Consider the following 19066-nt stretch of genomic DNA (forward strand, 5'->3'; position numbering starts at 1 on the left):
CAGTAGCGAGCTACCATGGCTCGGTGGAAACACTAGGAGACATTTCCCGGTAAAAGAGGCTACTAAAGATAAACAACTAGATGGTCAGATCCCACACATACCAAGCATTTCAATAACATACACACAATATGCTCGATATGTGCAAATACAACATGGCATCACAACATGACTCTATGACTCAAGTAATTTATCAATAGGCTCCGAGGAGCGAGATATTACAAACATGGGTCTCATGACCCAACATTCAGAGCATACAAAACAAAGGCACAAGCGGAAGCTATCATGTCTGAGTACAGACATCTATAAATGAAAAAGGCTGAGAAGCCTGACTATCTACCAAATACTGCCGAGGGCACAAGATCGTAGCTGAGGTATCAAGCTAAACGTCGAAGCCCACGTGGAACTACTAGCGAGACCGAAGTCTCTCTGCAAAACATAAAGTAGGCAAACGTGAGTACAAATGTACCCAGCAAGACTTACATCAGAACTATCTACATATGCATCATTATCAACAAAGGGGATGGTGGGGTTTAACTGCAGCAAGCCAGCTTTGACTCGGTGGCTATCCTGAACTACGACTGCAATGTAACTCTTTTGAGGTGGCGCACACGAGTCCACATATTCCCCATATCAATACACCACTATGGATCCGCTCTCGTCTCCCTACGAGAACGCCATCCATAGCACTCACGCTTATCTTGCGTATTTTAGAGTATCCACTTTCACTTGTCTATGAACTGATATAAGCAACCCAGAAGTCCTTTTCCGCGGACACGGCTATTCGAATAGATGATGATAACCCTGCAGGGGTGTACTTCTTCACACACGCTCTCACCACTTACCGCCGTTTACACGACATGTACTCGGCAACCTTCAAGCGGAAGCCCAACGTGGGTGTCGGCCACGGCCTACCTAAACACTCGAGTCTCTAGTCCAGGTTTATCGCCTATTCGGGTTCCATCCATGAGGAGATCCGGCCGGAGTTTCGCTCACAGCCCCAAACGATGTGAACAGGGTTCCGTGACACCAAACGGGCGCCCGGTATACCCGGCCACGTGCCTACCGCATCACAGCCCACCCCTACGGTCAGCGCTGCGCACGGCCTCCAGCATACTACAAACACCAGAAACTACTTGCAACTCCTGGACAGAGGACAAGGGTGATCAAGAAGCCGAGAGGGTCCATTGGTTTCGGGCCCAATGCGTGGTAGCAGCTGAATCATGGATCACAAACACAGAACTCAGTTCCTGAGGACGGCTGCAATGAGACAACCCACCATGTACTCCTACATGGCCTCTCACCGCTACCTTTACCAAAACGTGTTCACACACTTAGCTCACACACAGTAGGACATGTTCACACGCCTCTGATTCATCCCCGATGAATCAGACCTGACTCAACTCTAAGCAGTAGCAGGCATGACAAACAAGCAAGAATGAGTAGGCACAACAGGGCTCAAACAACTCCTACTCATGCTAGTGGGTTTCATTTATTTACTGTGGAATGACAGGTCATGCAGAGGATAAAGGGGTTCAGCTACCGCAGCAAGTAACAGATGATTCGGTATTGTCCTAATGCATTAAAAGAGAGCAGGAGCGAGAGAGTAGGATTGTATCGAAATGAACAAGGGGGGTTTTGCTTTCCTGGCACTTCTGAAGATAACATTGAGTCTTCATCAGTGTCAACGATCACAACGTCGGAACATCGTCTACCGGGAGGGGACAGATACCGGCAACAAGGAAGAAATACAATCAATGCAATGCACAATATGATGCATGCTCATGACATGGCAATATGAATGTGTTTTGAGCTAATGCAACTAGCAACAGATTAAATGAAGTTGGTTTGAATACAAGATTCAAATTCAAACTCCATATGTGATTATTCAAATGCCATTTAATTGATTTGTGCTATACAGCAGCTATAAGTTGTTCTAACATGCATGAAAATGGTACAGATGGATTCCTTGAGTTTTTCTGATAATTTTTCATATATAAATTATTTAATTTGGAGTTACGGTTGAATTACTATGATTTTTTGAAGTTTTGAACATTTTCTGGAATTTCCTGAATATTTAGAATTAAAATAATTCCAGAAAATGATTTAACTGCGTCAGCCTGACGCCAGCATAACGTCAGCGAGTCAACGGCCAGGTCCAGGTCAAACCTGACGTGCGGGGTCCACACGTCAGTGACACAGGAACTAATCCCGGTCAAACCCAGCGCTAACTGAGGTTTGACCAGGGGTGGGGCCCACAGTCAGTGGCCTAGGGGGTTGGTTAGGGCGTCATTAGCGTTTAATGACATCGCCACGTCAGCTGCCGGCGTTTAACCGCCGGCGACCTCAGATCGCGGCGGCGTCCGCATCGGGATTGCGCTACAGGCCAGGGTTTGGGGCGCGGGGAGCATCTACGGGGAGCTGGCGGAGTGGCGCTTCCAGTGGTGGAGGCGGCTGGAGCGGAGGTGGCCGGAGTTGAGCACGGCGTCGACCTCGGCGGCGGCCGGAGCTCGGGCGAGCTCGGGGTCGGGGTTAGGGAGCACGGCAGGAGGAGCTGGGGCGTGCTACGGACTCCTGAGATCGCGGTGAGCACGTCAGTGGGCTCGGAAACGAGCTGCGGTGGCTGTGGCCACGGCCACGCCATGGCCGGCGGCGAGAAACTCTCGGCCGCGGTGGAGGAAGAGGCTAGGGGATGAGCGCGAGCTTGAGGGAAGGGGGAAGACGAAGAGGGACTCACAGTGGACTGGACGGAGGGGTCGGCGAGCTCGGGGAAGCTTCTGCGACGGCGAATTTACGGCGGCGATCTCCGGGCACCGGGGATGAAGACGACGATGCTCCGGTCGACTGGGGCCTCCTCTGGTCGCGTGCGTCGGTGTGCAGCTCCATGGGGTCGGGACGGAGCTCCTGAGCTCATCGGAAGGGCGAGGGGTGGCCGGTGGCTATGGATGCGACGGCGGCGGCCTCCGGTGGCTCTCGGTGGTGCTCCAAATCGAGAGAGGGAGAGAGCCAAAGCGAGCAGAGAGAGGGATAGCGGTCGGGGACGACTCCGTGGCGTCGCTAGAGGGCTCGGGGAGGAAGCAGGAGGTGGCCAGGGGAAGCAGGAGGTGGCGCGCGCGGCGGCGTCGCGGTGTCTGTCCTCCTGGCAGGGAGGAAGACGACAGGGGGGGTGGAGATGGGCTGGGCCGTGCTGCTGGGCCAGGTGGGCTACCAGGTGAGCGTCAAGTAGTCCTTCTCTCTCTTTCTATTTCTGTTTTTATTTATTGTTTTCTATTTTGTTCTGTTTTGTTTTAGTTTAGTAAAATACTAAACCATTTTATAAAATCCTGAAAATAGTTATGTGGCTAGGGTTAAAATATACCAAACCACATAAAATGTTCCAGTAATTATTGGACATATATTATTTATATATCAAATATATATCCAATGCAAATAGCTATTTATTTAATTCAAAGGCCCAAAATAATTAACTCTGAGATACCAAAAATATTGTTTTGAGTTTTACCTCTTTGCAATATTTTCAGAGACTAAGAGGAACATTTTCTTGGACTTCTTGAGGAGATTTTAATGTTGATCATTTTTAGAAGGTTTCTGAGGCTTTGAAAATTCCTCAATTCAAATTTCATTTGAATTAAAACATGATGCTCACATGAGGTCTAGCCTAGTGCATAACAGGACCAGGGATGTGACAAAATAAGATTCAAACTTCAAAATCAAATGAAGAAGGCATGGGTGAGAGAAGTAATATACATGTAATGTAAGAAGTAAAGGAAGAGAGCGATGACTCAGGCATGGGACCCATGCACGGGACCTCCCGTGCATGGTAGAATCTCTTTTCTCAATCGGTGTGAACCTGTTTCGCACTGTGGCAGAATCCCTCACAATGATTGTGAAGACAAAAGGGTGCATGCCACATTTACAATTATTCCTGGTGCCTTCTATGCCTATGCCTATCAAGTTTGAATCCTAGAGACACAACACATAATGCAAGAAATGATATTGGATGAATCCACGCCGAAAGAAATGACAAATAAGGCATTCATCTTTTGCATAGGGAATCCTTACTCTTTATAAGAGAGTTGGATGGTAGGCATTATATGAAGCCCCTGGCCATCCACTAGATCAATTGCCGAGGATTCTTTGTTATGAGTTTGGTCATGGGGTAGGTCCGAGGTTATGAGAGATTTAAAGGCACATAAGTTTGGTGTCATGCATGTGAGGTTCAATTCACATTTTGGCAATTCATCTCCTTCTATTTTTTACTTAAGGGTGCCACCCATCCGATACGGGCATCAACATCCTAGGTAGTAGGTCCAAACTATGAGTCGCGTCTAGGTCGGTAACCGACCAGAGCGAGCGAGAGAGAGAGAGAGAGAGAGAGGATGTCCCATAAAAGATATTACTCGGCAGTTCTCGATGATGTGTGGGAAGACACATGGGACCAAATAAATAGAACAGCTAAAGCATTTTTAGATGCAAATAATGGTGGTATGGCATTCTTAAACCACGTAAATAAAAATTTGCAATCATATTGAAATGCCAGCCCATGTTCATGTTTGGAAGAACTTACATGAAGACAAAGTTGGGAACTTTTTAGTAGCAAAACATTGCCATCATGCAGAAGGTCTGCCGAACTTGATGTTGGTGAGTTTCATGGACTAGGGAGAATGCTTGCAAGGAAAGTGTCATGGATTATCACTTGTACTTGAAGTTCTGAGAGGTTATCTATCAAAAAAAATCTTAGTATACAAGTATGGTCTGATTTGTTGTTGTGTTGCCATCAACCAAGAACACAAAATTGATGCACGACATAGTGTCTCATAGTTCGAGCATCGCTAAAAGCAGCCCAACATTTTGGTGCCCTAAAACTGGTTTTAGGTGAGGAGATAGAAGGGTTTTGGGCACCATAAAAGTTTCTGCATTTCCAGCACTTCGAGAGAGAAACAAGTTTCTCTGGGGGGCGCCACCTTAGAAAATTATGATAAACTTCAAAGTATGTTCTCAGGAGTAAGTACGAAGAAGGGCTACACTCTCAAATGGAGGTGAGAGGGTATCTCGCTATGTGGATCCCATGCGGCCTTGCCATGTTACCCTCTTCATCGAAACAAAATTTATATGTGACAATCACATCAATTCCCATGGCAAATATCGTGTCGTATGAACACAAACGCTCATACCGACTATTCTCTCAAGTCAGATAGCTTGACATGAGCTAGCTGCTTTCTTTGGTGCTACATAAGAAATTGACAATATTTCACCGGAGAAGAAAAGAGAAGGGGGAATAGAGAAGGAAGGGGGGCGAACCCCCTCTTTTCCTTCTCCCACTCGGCCTCCTGCCATAGGGGGGCACGCCACCCCTTCTGGGCTGGTGTTCTCCCCTCTCATGGCCCATGTGGCCCATATATTCTCCCGGGGGTTCCGGTAACCCTTTTGGTACTCCGATAAATACACGATACACTCCGGAACACTTCCGGTGTCCGAATACTATCGTCCTATATATCAATCTTTACCTCTCCCATTTCGAGACTCCTCGTCATGTACGTGATCTCATCCGAAACTCTGAACAACGTTCGGTCACCAAATCACATAACTCAATAACTAATAGCAGAACCTGGATGCTCATATTGTCTCCTACATATTCTATGAAGATCTTTATCGGTCGAACCGTTATGACAACATACGTTATTCCCTTTGTCTATCGGTATGTTACTTGCCCGAGATTCGATAGTCGGTATTTTATACCAAGTTCAATCTCGTTACCGGCAAGTCTCTTTACTCGTTTCGTAATACATCATCCTGTAACTAACTCATTAGTCACTTTTCTTGCAAGGCTTCTTATGATATGTATTACCGAGAGGGCCTAGAGATACCTCTCCGAAACTCGGAGTGATAAATCCTAATCTCGATCTATGCCAACCCAACAAACACCTTTGGAAATACCTGTAGAGCATCTTTATAATCACCCAGTTACGTTGTGACGTATGATAGCACACAAGGCATTCCTCCGGTATCCGGGAGTTGCATAATCTCATAATCGAAGGAATATGTATTTGATATGAAGAAAGCAATAGTAATAAAACTGAACGATCAATATGCTAAGCTAATGGATGGGTCTTGTCCATCACATCATTCTCCTAATGATGTGATCCCATTATCAAATGACAACTCATGTCCATGGTTAGGAAACCTTAACCATCTTTGATCAACGAGCTAGTCAAGTAGAGGCTCGGTAGGGACACAGTGTTTGTCTATGTATTCATATATGTATTTAGGTTTACGATCATACAAATCTAGCATGAATAATAAACATTTATCATGAATAAGGAAATATAAAATAATAACTTTATTATTGACTCTAGGGCATATTTCCTTCAGAGGGAACCACCTCCACCGCCATCGCGCCGAAGGCCTCTGCCTTCCGCACCGACGCGGATTGCCGACCGAACCCCGCAGCCAGGGCAAACCAGGCCACCCAGGCCTGGCCGGGCCCATAATGGGACCACAAAGCCCCAGCCACGGCGCTGCTGCACGCCGATGGCCAAAGCCGCCACCTGCACTTGCCGGACACATCGCCACCGACTCCTGCGAGCCCCGCAGACACCACGCCTGTCGCCGGCCTAGATGGGGCCCGAAGGGCCCAGATCCGAGCCAGGCGGACGTCGCCAGCCCGCACCGCCGCGCTGCCCCGTCGTCAACGACGCCGCCGCCGCCCAGAGCTCGCCCCCACCCGCGCCAGGATCTCTGCCGCCTGAGTGCACTGCCTGGAATCGCCCCGTCCGGCGCCGGAGGACCCCTGGGAGGGGAAGGGCCGAGGGGCCGCCGCCGCCAGCGTCGCCCGGGCCAGGCTCGCGATGGGCGGCGGCGGCGGCGGGGAGGAGGAGGAGAGGGGGAGCGCTCGCTGGGAGGGGTGGGGGAGGCGCGACCAGTCGCCCGCGGGGACGACGCGGTCGCAGAGAGAAGAGGCGGATATGGCGAGCTCGGAGGCAAGGTCTGTTGGAGAGAAGAGAGAGGAAATTTCCCCCTATTCCTAGTTCCTAAGTCCTAACCCTAACCCCAATTCCCAAATCGCCGGTCAAAGAGATATACTTGGAGAAGTCAGGGAGGGATGGAGGGGGAGGAGAGCAGAAGCACATACACACCGACCGTCGGAGTGGTCCTCTCCATCTGAGCATAAGAGTGTGCCGCCATGATGAGCGGTTGTGCTCCTGCCATGCAACGCGTTCAATGATGGACATATTTCCAAAAAGATTACACTTATGCGCGACACAATCTGCTTTTTTTTTCTTTTTTCTTTTTTGCAAATGAAGCCACGTATGTGGTAGTTCTGCGCGATTAACTCGTGAAGTTTGCTACTAGTACTTCTTTGTGCGAGGGCAGGAATGTTTTGTTACTGGATCCATCTTGTATTCTCTTAAACATCATGGATTAATAAAATTCTCTCGTCTTCTTAGAACTAACCTTGATACTTGTATCAGCATGTTTAGTTTTGAGTCTACACGTAGCTTAGCTTAGCGATCCTCGGGCGAAGTTTCGGTTGAAGCACGCAAGGAAGCGAGATGCGGTGTGTAGGCGTGGTGCCGCGCGATACGGCACCGTCATGTGAAGCGGCAAGATGCATGTGGGACGAGACCGGCTGGACAGATCAGTTGGACCTGAGACACGGTGAGTAATTTTCTTAGCCTCCTACGTGTGTTTGCATGTTGGTCTGGTCTTGTATATCCTCAAGCGATTCCGAGGACATAGAGATAGAGTCATGTAGGTAGTGGTGCCTTGTGCGTGCGTGCGTGGTGTTAATGTCCAGGCATGGTGGCTGATTAGTGCGTTCGCATGTGCTACTTAAAGAGCAGTGTAGAAATGTTGGTTTCAGTTGAATTGAAGAGAAACACAAGGAAGGAAATTAAAAGCTCAGTCTCTGCGTGAGGTAGCTGAGGCGCCCAAAAGAAACTCTAGTTTCTTGTGTTCATGCGTGCGTGACCTGTGAGGCAGCCGTGAGGAAGAAGAGGGGACAAAAATGGTAAAACATGTGCTGGGAAAATTCAATCTTTTAAAAGACGTACAAACATCTACTCCTACTACTACATGTCTACTTGCATTCTCGTCTCAGATGGAACTCCCACCACCCAAACGATTCCATCCAGATCGAGGGTCTTCACTCTTGGCCGTAGTAGATGGCCTCCTCCGCATCCTCGCCGGGACGAACCACGAAGTCGTCGAGCCCCTCGTCGCCGGGGCGGTACAGCTCGAACTTGCTGAAGTCCAGCGTCGCCCACTTCTCCCTGACCCAAGCCTCCGACCTGGCCCTCTCGGCGAAGTAGCCGTGCTCCACCTCCACGTAGCCCTTGGTGAAGAACTGCTCCACGACGTCGTCGCGGAACTCGTTCCACATGGCGTCGATCCTCCGGGCGAGCGCCGCCCTCTCCGGGTCCTCCGGCGTCGGGCACGCCTCGCTCTTCAGGGCCAGGATGAGCTTCACGTCCGACTCCGACAGTCGCGGCTTCTGCCCGGTGCTGGCCCCGCTGTCGAGGTTGAGTGGCTTCACCGGACCACGGGCGCCGGCAACCTCCATCGATCGGACCCTCCTCACCGGTGATATGGTCGGTAGATCTGGACTGCCTTTTGCGATTTCGAAGTTGGATTTGTGTGGAGCTGCGAAGGAGGGAGGCGGAGGAGACGGCGATGTATATAATGCCTTCGTTGTTGCAACGAGTCGGAGTCGGAGATGGTCACCGGGAGGGAGGTGGAGTGCCTCTCGGACGCGGTCGGATTACAACGATGTACGTACATAATATACGTACTACTGAAAAAAGCGTACAGTGCCACGTATAGAGAAGTACGTTACGTACGTATATGCGTGGTGGAAGTAACTACGCAGTGCAACGTATTACTGTGCCACGCATGTTCTTCTGCTACCTAACCTAAGCCTGCCGCGTGCGCGTCATCCTCCTCTCGTTCATCTCGGCGGCCGCGGCCACCGCGTCGGCCACGCCCTTGCCTCCCCCACCACCTCCCGCAGGGGCGTTGCGGTTCGCAGCTGTGGCCACCGCAACGGCGTCCTCCCTCGTGGCTACCTTGTTGGCCGGGAGCACCGCCGCGGCGCTGCCCAGCACGTCCCTCAGCCGGACCTTCTCCTCCTCTGCGAGGCCGGGCCTCATGTTGGTCTCCGCGGACTGCTGCGCCGCGGCCGCCACACCGCCGGGGATGAGGCCGCCCAGCCCCGTGGCACGCGTCTCGGCGGCCTGCACCGCAGCCGCGTCCGCGAGGTCCACCGGCCTCTCGCCCGCCGACGTCTGCGCCGCGGCCTGCAGAGCTTCGCCGATGGTCACCGCGTCCGTCGCCTCCTCCACCCCGGCGCCCGGCACCGGCACCGTGAACTGCGCCATCACCTGCATGCATGCATATTGCGTGCGTGTCACGCGCGTACGGGCATCACGTCGCCGTGCAAGTTCATGGAGCGCACGCGCATGGATGCATGCATACGAGGAGTATATAGACGCGCGGTTGTTACCTGGCCGCCTGCGGTGGCGGTGACGACGCGTCTCCCGGCGTGCGGTTCGTCGGTCTCAGTGACCCGGAGATCGCCGCGTCGGCCATCTTGTTTCTGCTGCTGATCATCATGGGTGGCGAGGACCTCGTCGCGCTGGCGGCGCGCGTCGTGGGCGGCGGCGGAGGGCGGGTAGACGTTGCCGGTGCGGACGGGCTGGGACTGGTCGCTCATGGCCGGCGTCGGCCTCGCTCGATCGATCTCGGGCAATCCGCGGGAGAGTTAACCGGGGAAGGCTGCTGCTTTGGCTAGCTAGCTTGACTAGTTACCAACCCATTTGCGTCGCCGGGAATAAATGGTGACGACGAGAGCAGACGGGTAGAGCGGTGCGATTTGGCGTTGCATGTGTGAGCTTGCCACGTGAGCTCCTCTGCGACGACACCTGCAAAGTAGAAAGACAGGAGAACGACACCTGGAACGGCACCTCTCCGCTGCACGGCACGTAGGCGGCACCGGTCTGTGTGTTAGAATAAATCCGAGGCATACCGCCGATTATTCGAGGACCAAGCAATCACACGAGCACGACACCAAGATTTGTTAACGAGGTTCACTGATATGGGTGTCTTTTTTTAGCATCAGTACAGACACAGGCGCTCATATACACGCGCATACACTCACCCCTATGAACGCACACACGTACACCCTACTCCTAAGAGCACCTCCGAGAGACTGAGCCGACATATCATCTTGAGATTTACGAAGCCATCGTAGGCGCCTCGTCGTCAACGGGAACGTCTCCTCCCACTGAAAGCGCATTGCCGAAAAATCCTGAAATAAATTCAAAAACAATGCGAGCACCAGGATTTGAACCCCGATGGGTTAGGGATACCACTGTCCACCTAACCAACTCAACCACAGATTGATTCGCTACGCGGCACCGGTCTGTACTATGGGTGAGGCGTGCTCCTATTTTTTACACCGTACAATTGAAAAGAACTACTACCACCGTCGTGGTTTATTAGTCCCTAACTCCCTATGAATTCTGTGTCAAATTTTAATCTTAAATTTAACTAATAAAATGTTATTGCGTGTCATAAAAAATAATATAAGTAAAAACTATGTTCAAATACAAGCACAACGATATAATTTTTGGTGACATGTATTAATATTTTGTTTGTTAAACTTTTAGTCAAAATTGGACGCAAAATACAAAGAAGGCTACAAACCAGGACGAAGGTAGTAAGACATACAAAAATGCCAAATAAAGGCCAAATTTGAAAATTGAAAATTTAAGTTTTTATTTTTTTGAAAAGAAATAATATATGCTGTACCTAGAGACATCATGTACATGTCTGTAAATTTTCAGGAAGAAATTGGTAAAAATGAGAGCTACATAGAGAATACAAAGCACTATTCATTCTTAAAGTCCATGTACTTGTTCTTTTGGGCAGCTCGCATTTGAAGGTATTTCGTCCTAATTTTTTATACATTACATCCTTACATGTATGTACAATTTCTTCCAGGATATTTTGAATTGAAATGTTTGAATTTTTCAAAAAGTTTGAAATTTTCAGCCTCCATTACTCGGCCTCCAAAGCGCCCTGCTCTAAGACATATCTATTTCAGGCCAGGATGTTTTACTTATGTGAAAAAACTAAAATCTATTATTCGTTTAAGACTACCCACAATGAGAGTAACTTCAGCAATAACATAAGATCTAACTCAGCAAATTTGCTTATGTGATAATGATTTAATGAGAAAAGAGATGAATTGAGTAAAATAGCTAATTACTCATACTATGAGTAACATCACACATACGAGCAGATACACGTACGAGCAGACCAAACGAGCCAATCTTTCAAGTGTACATCGGCTGAGTTGGGCCGGTTGTGTTTTAACTTTTTTATATAAAATAGTATTAAACTAATGGACTGAATTCAAGGATGGTCCTTGGACCACCCTGGCCACCCTACAGCTACGCCACTGATCCATGGCAAAAGATTATTCTTCATGAACGAGCCAAACATGGAAGGTGGGTTATCACACTTAGAGCATCTCCAACAGGTGCGATAGATTAGCCACGTGCTGCAAAAAACGACAATTTGCCGCACACGGGCCGTTCGGCATACTAAAAAAGGCTTGCGCGGGAAAAACGGCATCATGCATTGTTTTGACGCGCGTCGTCCAACACGCTGAATAAAAGCCACGTGCGGGCGCTTGCCAACCGCCATCTTCCTCACATCGCCTCTTCCCGTCGCGCCTTCTTCCTCGTCTCTTTTGGTGCCGCGCCGCCGTCGCGCCTTCTCCCCCGCCGCAGCCATGCCGCCGCGCCCCCGGAGCAGCTCCGGCTTCCGCGACGTCCGCCTCCGCCCCTTCGACGTTTATTACGCGGAGATCTGCTCCGGCGATACACGCCTTGGGCTCGGGACGTTCGAGACCGCTCACGAGGCCGCACGCGTGTACGAGGCGGCGGCATGGCGCCTCGGGAGGCCATGGGTGCAGATGAACTTCTCCGACATGTGGACGCACGAGCAGGCGCAGGAACTCGCGCCTCCCGTTGTAACACCCCCAGTGTCATGCTACAGTAACCTGCTGTGATTAAGCTAATCATTTTTCTAAACAGTGCTTAATCACCTTTAATTCAAATCTCATTTGAAATTCCACTTTGGAATCAAATTCAATTTGCAAGTGATTTTTGAAGTTGCACAAAAATTGTTGCAAAATAGTCCATCATTTAGTAAAAAATCGATAACAAATGATTGTTAAGGAAAACAACATCACCTCCAAGCTAAGATGGACTATAGCAAATTAAAACAGTGCCACTCAGCAAATTAATTGCTTTTTCATCTTTTTGCAAATTCCATCTAATTCAAACTTCTTCCAAACTTTTTGTGGTTGTGTCAAACATTGCATTGTAATTATGTGGCCAAGTCCCACATTTTACAGAATCCTTTTGGCAGCTTCAAAAATTTGCAAAGCATTCTGTAAAAAGAGAAAAGAAATAGAAATGCAAAAAATAAAGAAGAAGGAAAAGGGAACCCCCTGCCCCTGGGCCTAAGGCCACAGAGACAGGCCCAGCCGGCCAGGCCCAGCTCACCGCCCCGGTCGTCTCCCCCACTGTTCCCCCGGTGCGCGTCATCCTCTTCTCGTTCATATCGGCGGCCGCGGCCACCGCGTCGGCCACGCCCTTGCCTCCCCCACCACCTCCCGCAGGGGCGTTGCGGTTCGCAGCCGTGGCCACCGCAACGGCGTCCTCCCTCGTGGCCACCTTGTTGGCCGGGAGCACCGCCGCGGCGCTGTCCAGCACGTCCCTCAGCCGGACCTTCTCCTCCTCTACGACGCCGGGCCTCATGTTGGTCTCCGCGGCCTGCTGCGCCGCGGCCGCCACACCGCCGGGGATGACGCCGCCCAGCCCCGTTGCACGCGTCTCAGCGGCCTGCACCGCAGCCGCGTCCACGAGGTCCACCTGTAGAGCTTCGCCGATGGTCACCGACGTCCGTCGCCTCCTCCACGCCGGCGCCAGGCACCCGCACCGTGAACTGCGCCATCACCTGCATGCAAGCATGCGTGTCAAACACGTTCGGACATCACGTCGCCATGCAAGATCATGGCGCGCGCGCATGCGTACAACATATATTGATAATGATACGTAGATCTTACCTGGCCGCCGGCGGTGGCGGTGACGATGCGTCTCCCGGCTTGCGATGTTATATATATGATCATATTTGATATGTATTAGTGATAATACTCGAGATGTATTCAAGATTATATTCGATAATATTAGAGATGATGTATACGAGATTATATTATTCGATAATATTCGAGACGATGTATTCAAGATTATGTTACTTGATAATATTCAAGACGATGTATTCGAGATTATATTTGATGATGCATATTATCTGGATTATTTGAGATGATATATTAATTATATTATTCGAGATGGATATTATCTACTATGATTCAGTTTTTCCTTATTGATTGTATGCATTCTAATTTGAATACTAAATTGTTTTATCTGAAATTAGTTAAATAAAAGCGATGGACAATATCGGCAGAGAAGGAGAAGAGGCCTTGTTCGAGATCATATGCTCCCGAGACCAGATGAGAATGAAGAAGATGACGGCTCGCAATATCCGAACAATACCGATGATGGTATGATGTTCAATGAAGACGAACGAATAGATGAAGTCCACAACATGCATGACGAAGGAAATGTTGTACTTCAAATACCAAAGACCGGCGAGGTATATTTATATAAGGCATCTTATGATCATCACATGTTTTAATTGATTTATATATATATATATATATATATATATATATATATATATATATATATAAATCAATCTTTCTTCTTTGAGCCCTCCAGATAGAGGAAATCTTCTACAAGCAGTAGAGCAGTTCGAGGCCCGCCCAAAAAATTAAAAGATGGTGTAAAGTACAACACCAATGCCATCAAACCTAATGGCGAACCTGATGAACCTAAGAAGAATGTGAAGAAGTTCATTCATCAATGCAGAGTTATTGTCAGGGACCAAATCCCAATCTCTGTTCAATAATGAAAAATGCTAGCAAAGGGAGATCTAAATGTTACTTTTGTCGATCAAAGAGCAAAAAATCTGCTTTGGGAATCGCTCATGTCACATTTCACCCTACCAGATCATTTGACAGATGCAGATCTGGAGAAAGTCAAAAGCAGTGCTCTTAAGAAGATGGCGATAGCATTCAACAACCAGAAGAAAATTATATGGGCCGCGTATGTCAATGTAGGAAAGCAGACTGCAGAATTAAAGGGAACACTAGAGAAGGCAAGAGATCACTGGGAAGCTTTCGTGAACTTCAAGGAATCGGAAGTAGCTCAGGAACAGTCAAGAAAAAACAAAATTAATGTCGTGAAAAAGCAGTGGGCACCATAAGCTGGGGCCAGGTGGCTACGAGGTGGCCCGGCCTAAGTGGGATCTCGCTGAGCAAGAGATGATGGATGCAGGGGTCACTCCAGTTACATTAAACTGACCCCCTAGGTGCAGGACTTGGTTCTATGCATGTGGGGGGAAGTTGGACACAAAGACAAGCCAGGTTTTGGAGCGGGCATGTCTTAAAGGAGCCGATGAAAGTTTACTTGTTGCAATAGAAGAGGCTCGAACGGGGGTGTTCACGCCCAACAAAGAGAACGACGAGCTTATGCGCGCCCTGAAGAATCCTGAACACCCGGGAAGAACACGAGGCAAAGGCGTTGTTCTGTGATTTGAGGGGTTTGCGTACTATAATGTTGAGTACAGAAGCCGTGCGAGAAAGAAGCAGCAGGAGGAGCAGAAGAGGAAGCTGGAGGAGGAGCAGAGGAAGTAGGAAGCAGACCGCCTTTGCATCGTAGAATCAAAGCACGCGGAGTTGGAACTCGCTTTCAAACGGAAGCAGCAGCAGATCGACTCACTTAGCCAAGAAAGGGGTTTCAGCAGCGCCAGCAGCTAGCGGATCCAGTATTGGATAGCACCGTCCCATACATGTCGAGAAGCAGCGTGGGTTCCGCCCTGGGCGATGGTGCACTGGATAGATACCCTGTGGATGGTATCATAGATACAACAACTTGTGAGCTACACATAAAAGTGAAGAACATGTCCATGAAGGTGGCGGACGGCTATGCTTATACAAATTCCCCTGAAGCAACCTTTCATTGCAATCCGATTCTAGCTGGCTATGCTCGTGTCGGGGTTGATGAATTGGTGGCAAGATATTCGGGGCTAGACCTTGACATTCCTGGAGGTGACGACGAGCGCACACTGGGAGAGGCCATACATCATATCATTCTATGGAGAAAGGATTGCATCGTCTTTCCAAGGCTACCGACACCGCGTCAGCCGGCTCCTCCTCCAAGTCCGCCACCGCGTCAGCCCACTCCTCCTCCTCCAAGTCCGCCACCGCGCCAGCCCACTCCTCCTCCTCCAAGTCTGGCACCACGTCAGCCGACTCCACCTCCAAGCCAGGCACCGCGTCAGCCGTCTCCGCCGCCTCAGCGGGCTCTGCCGCCTCAGCAACAGCGGAAGAGAGGCGCCGCAGCTACGTCGGCTAGCGGTACAACAGGTGGCATCAAATTCAAATATGGTCCAAGCCTCAAGCCTCTTCTGAGGTTGCCTTACCACCTGACTGACGAGGAAAATGAAGCCAAAGTGCAAGCTCAAGTGAAGGCCCATTTTGGACCGAAACCGCCCCCGCCGCCAAAGGAGATCATACCTGAGCATGTCATACAACACTTTATTACGAGACTAAATAGCCAACCAGAAATACTACTTCCTTACAACTTTATTGAATAACTGAAACATTTCTTGAAACTCAACCCACCTATCATCGCTGCCTCCGCGACATACTGAGGGACAAGTTTTTTTGGACGGAGAGAGTATGTACTTGATTGATTGAGATCATTTTTGATATGCATCATATTCTTTACTTGAACCCAGCTCATGACTTACTGTTTTAGCTTTAGGAATTACTCTGTAATTCCTTGGAGCTCATAGCTTCGACTTTAAGAGGAAATCAGGTCTCTATGTATGTCAACAGGTCTAGCTGGCAATGTGCTACCAAGTCAGTACCAACCAAAATTTGCCAATATTTTGCGAGTTAAAGCCTGAAAGTCAAACCATCAGGACCCGGCAAGTTTGCGGTATCTCCGCCATTTGTCGCGGAGGTAGCGATGATAGGTATCTGCAGCAAGCAAGTTGCTCACAGAATACGGAGGGAAGCAACTAGTCTAGCACTTTGGCTAGTAGAAAGACTATACATACATTTAACTTGGATGGAACCCTGAACTATCTAGCTAGCAGTAGCCAGTAGCATTGGCAGCAGCAAACCAGCACAGCTATCTGCAGATGGTGATACGAACCTCTCAACTGGTCTCCACGGTGAGCGTGTGCAAAGAGCTCAGCTGGTAACATTAATTGAAGATGCTGGTTTTGGTTTGTCTTGCAAAAAGGGTCTAACTGTAATTTTGTGTACAGGATCCAACAGATGCCTTGGGTGAGCCTGCCTCTCAGCCAGAAAAGTCGAAGGTTGAGAAAGAGTTGAAGAAAGCAGCTGCACAACGGTCTCGGCCTGGTCCTTATGACTGTTACTTTTATGAAGGAGATCCTCAGAATGATTCTGATGAGGTAGAGATGGGAGAAGTATTATTGCCTGTTGTTAATTTCCCGGATAGACAGGTTCAGATCGAGGAGTGGAAGACAGAAGCAGACCAGTTTGAGACTGATTTCGACAATATGGAAATGAAGATTCATAGATTCCCCGCAAGCCTGCGAGGTCTTGGCCGGCGTTACATCGTCCCGATGGCCGTGAGCATCGGTCTTTATCACCACAACTCAAGTAAGCTGAATGAGATGGAGAAGGTGAAGCGTGTGGCTGCGTACCACTTTATCAGGGACTCGGGCCACCCATTTGACCAGATGTATGCGGCGGTCTTCTCGGTCATAGGTGCTGCCCGCGGCTTCTACGACACCAACACCAAGGATGCCAATGTCAACATAGGAGATGCTGAATTTGCAGACATGATGTTCATTGACGGCTGCTTCTTGCTGCAGTATATGCTTATGTATACCGGCCGTGGCAAGCTGCCTCCGTCGTTACTGTCCTGCTTCGAGTCAAACCAAGCTTGCATCAGCAATGACATAATGCTGCTCGAGAATCAACTTCCCTGGCTGGTGGTTGAAACCCTAAGGATATTCAGGCCTGTGTCTGTGGAGAAGTTCATCGGTATGATGGGACGCACGCTCCAAATCCGCGGGGACATGGATAGGAGACCAATTGTCCTGGATGCTAGCTACATGCCGCCGCATCCTCCTGTTCTACAAAGCGGGAAGGAGAAATAATAGTGTGCCCCTGTCTGATCCAGATGGTTTAAGATCTATGTCAAAGAGTATTAGCGCCATCGAGCTTGCAGAGATCGGCATCAAGCTGACAGCCGGCAAGACGGCAAAGTTCATGGACACAGGCATCAAGAAAGGATTCCTCTCTGCTGAGATCTTCCTGCCGCCTTTGCTGCTGGACGATATAAGGTCCTGCTGGCTTGTCAACATGGCGGCTTTTGAGGTATGCCTGGGCATGGAAGCAGGTGCTCGTCAAAGCAAGGCGGTCGTCTGTTCCTACCTTGCTGTCCTCGCGATGCTCATGGATCGGGAGGAGGACGTGCACGAGCTACGATCCAAGCGTCTGGTGCAGGGAGAACTCACCAACAAGGAGACGCTCGATTTCTTTAAGAAGCTTGTCAAGTGCATAAGTGGCGGTCCCCTCTATGTTCACATCATGGAAGAGGTTGAGGCCTACAAGCTCAATAGGTGGATCTGGATCAAGGTGCATCAGTTCGTCTACAAAAACTTAAAAGCAATCGTCGCGCTGCTCTCCATCGTCGGTGTTCTTGTCGGCATCTTCAAGACTCTCCTCTCTATCAAGAAACACTAGCTTAATTTACACGCGTTTTTTATTCTTCTGCTGATGTGCCATATATCACATGCTTGTCTGTACGTATGGTAGTCCTATGTATGTAAACCATGGATGTATCTAAATCAGTAGCATTCAAGGCTGATATTATTGGGAGTTTATCACCAGATCAATATACACTAAAATTACGCACGCGTATGTAAGAGCTGGTCAATGGTAGCTAAGATGACATGTGAACTGTGAACTGGTCATGGTCTTTGACTGACGAACAAACAATATCCCATAATTAGCCTGATTTTAATACCTCTACTGAGTGAGACATCTCTTTTAGGAGGCGAAAAGTCAGATCAGTGATACTGAAACATAAAGGGAGGGTTCTTTGATTCTCACGATTCTAAAAATCAAAGAATTTGCCTCCCCTTTCTCATCACGAAAGAAATTAGCACCTATAAATTTTCCCACACTTCATAGTAGATCAGTGGTTTTTATTTATGTTTGTACTAATAGTAGTAGTGCAGTAGTAGTAGGTAAAGAAAATCTGTTATGAAATAGGGGAGGGAGTCGGTCCTCTTCCCCGCCCCTCTTGAACGATTTAACGGATAAATTCTCATTTATTGCATTTATGCCGCATAAAAAATCAATACCTTTTTCCTCATGCTCTAAAGTTTTGTTCTCCTAGAAAATTTGAAGTTCATATACAATTTATTTTATAAGAAAATAAATAGATAAATATTCACACATGGATATCGACGCTGGATAAACGGTGCACACTGACTGTACTCATCTGCAACTATCACTTTCTTTGAACCGCGTTGCAATTTTCTTTTGTCTCACTACACCACAGCACCACATCCCTAACAAACAGGTTGGTCGGAAAAACAGCTTCTGCCAACATACGGTCAGTCGGGAAACAGTATTGCCGACCGATCGTGTCTGCTGTGGAAAGTCCAGACAGGAAAGCCTTTTCCCGACCGACATATCTTTCCCGACCAACAGTTGGACGCCTATAAAGAGCATTGACGACCGACTTTATGATGTCCCCACCCGGAATCTTTCCCGACCGACTACCTGATGGTAATATCTTTGCCGACCGATTTTCGGCTGTCCCTGCTATTGAATCTTTTCCGAGCGACTGTTTCACAGTGTAGTCTTTGCCGACCGACTTTT

At 48.9% G+C, this 19066-nt stretch overlaps 1 protein-coding gene and 2 pseudogenes across 1 annotated transcript; 1 reads left to right on the top strand and 2 right to left on the bottom strand.

Moving 5' to 3' along the window:
• Nucleotides 1–8717: 8717 nt before the first annotated feature.
• On the bottom strand, nucleotides 8718–9808 carry LOC123115467 (late embryogenesis abundant protein D-34). Its single transcript, XM_044536621.1, has 2 exons — nucleotides 9500–9808; nucleotides 8718–9377 (listed from the first exon to the last, which is right to left on the bottom strand). The coding sequence occupies exons 1-2, from the start codon at nucleotides 9707–9709 to the stop codon at nucleotides 8910–8912; spliced, it is 678 nt and encodes a 225-aa protein (XP_044392556.1). The 5' UTR covers nucleotides 9710–9808; the 3' UTR covers nucleotides 8718–8909.
• A 2607-nt stretch (nucleotides 9809–12415) lies between these two features.
• LOC123114559 (late embryogenesis abundant protein D-34-like) lies at nucleotides 12416–13198 on the bottom strand (annotated as a pseudogene).
• Nucleotides 13199–14115: 917 nt separating this feature from the next.
• LOC123114560 (UPF0481 protein At3g47200-like) lies at nucleotides 14116–17920 on the top strand (annotated as a pseudogene).
• The last annotated feature ends 1146 nt before the right edge of the window (nucleotides 17921–19066 follow it).

Source organism: Triticum aestivum, chromosome 5B, assembly GCF_018294505.1.
Source record: "Triticum aestivum cultivar Chinese Spring chromosome 5B, IWGSC CS RefSeq v2.1, whole genome shotgun sequence".
NCBI classification, from domain to species: Eukaryota; Viridiplantae; Streptophyta; class Magnoliopsida; order Poales; family Poaceae; genus Triticum; species Triticum aestivum.

What these genes read in the sequence shown, in the direction of transcription:
- LOC123115467 (XM_044536621.1), bottom strand. Translation starts at nt 9,709, where the DNA reads ATGAGCGACCAGTCCCAGCCCGTCCGCACCGGCAACGTCTACCCGCCC. An exon ending in CCGCCACCGCAGGCGGCCAG is followed by an intron (nt 9,378 to 9,499) that starts GTAACAACCGCG and finishes GCATGCATGCAG; the next exon opens with GTGATGGCGCAGTTCACGGT.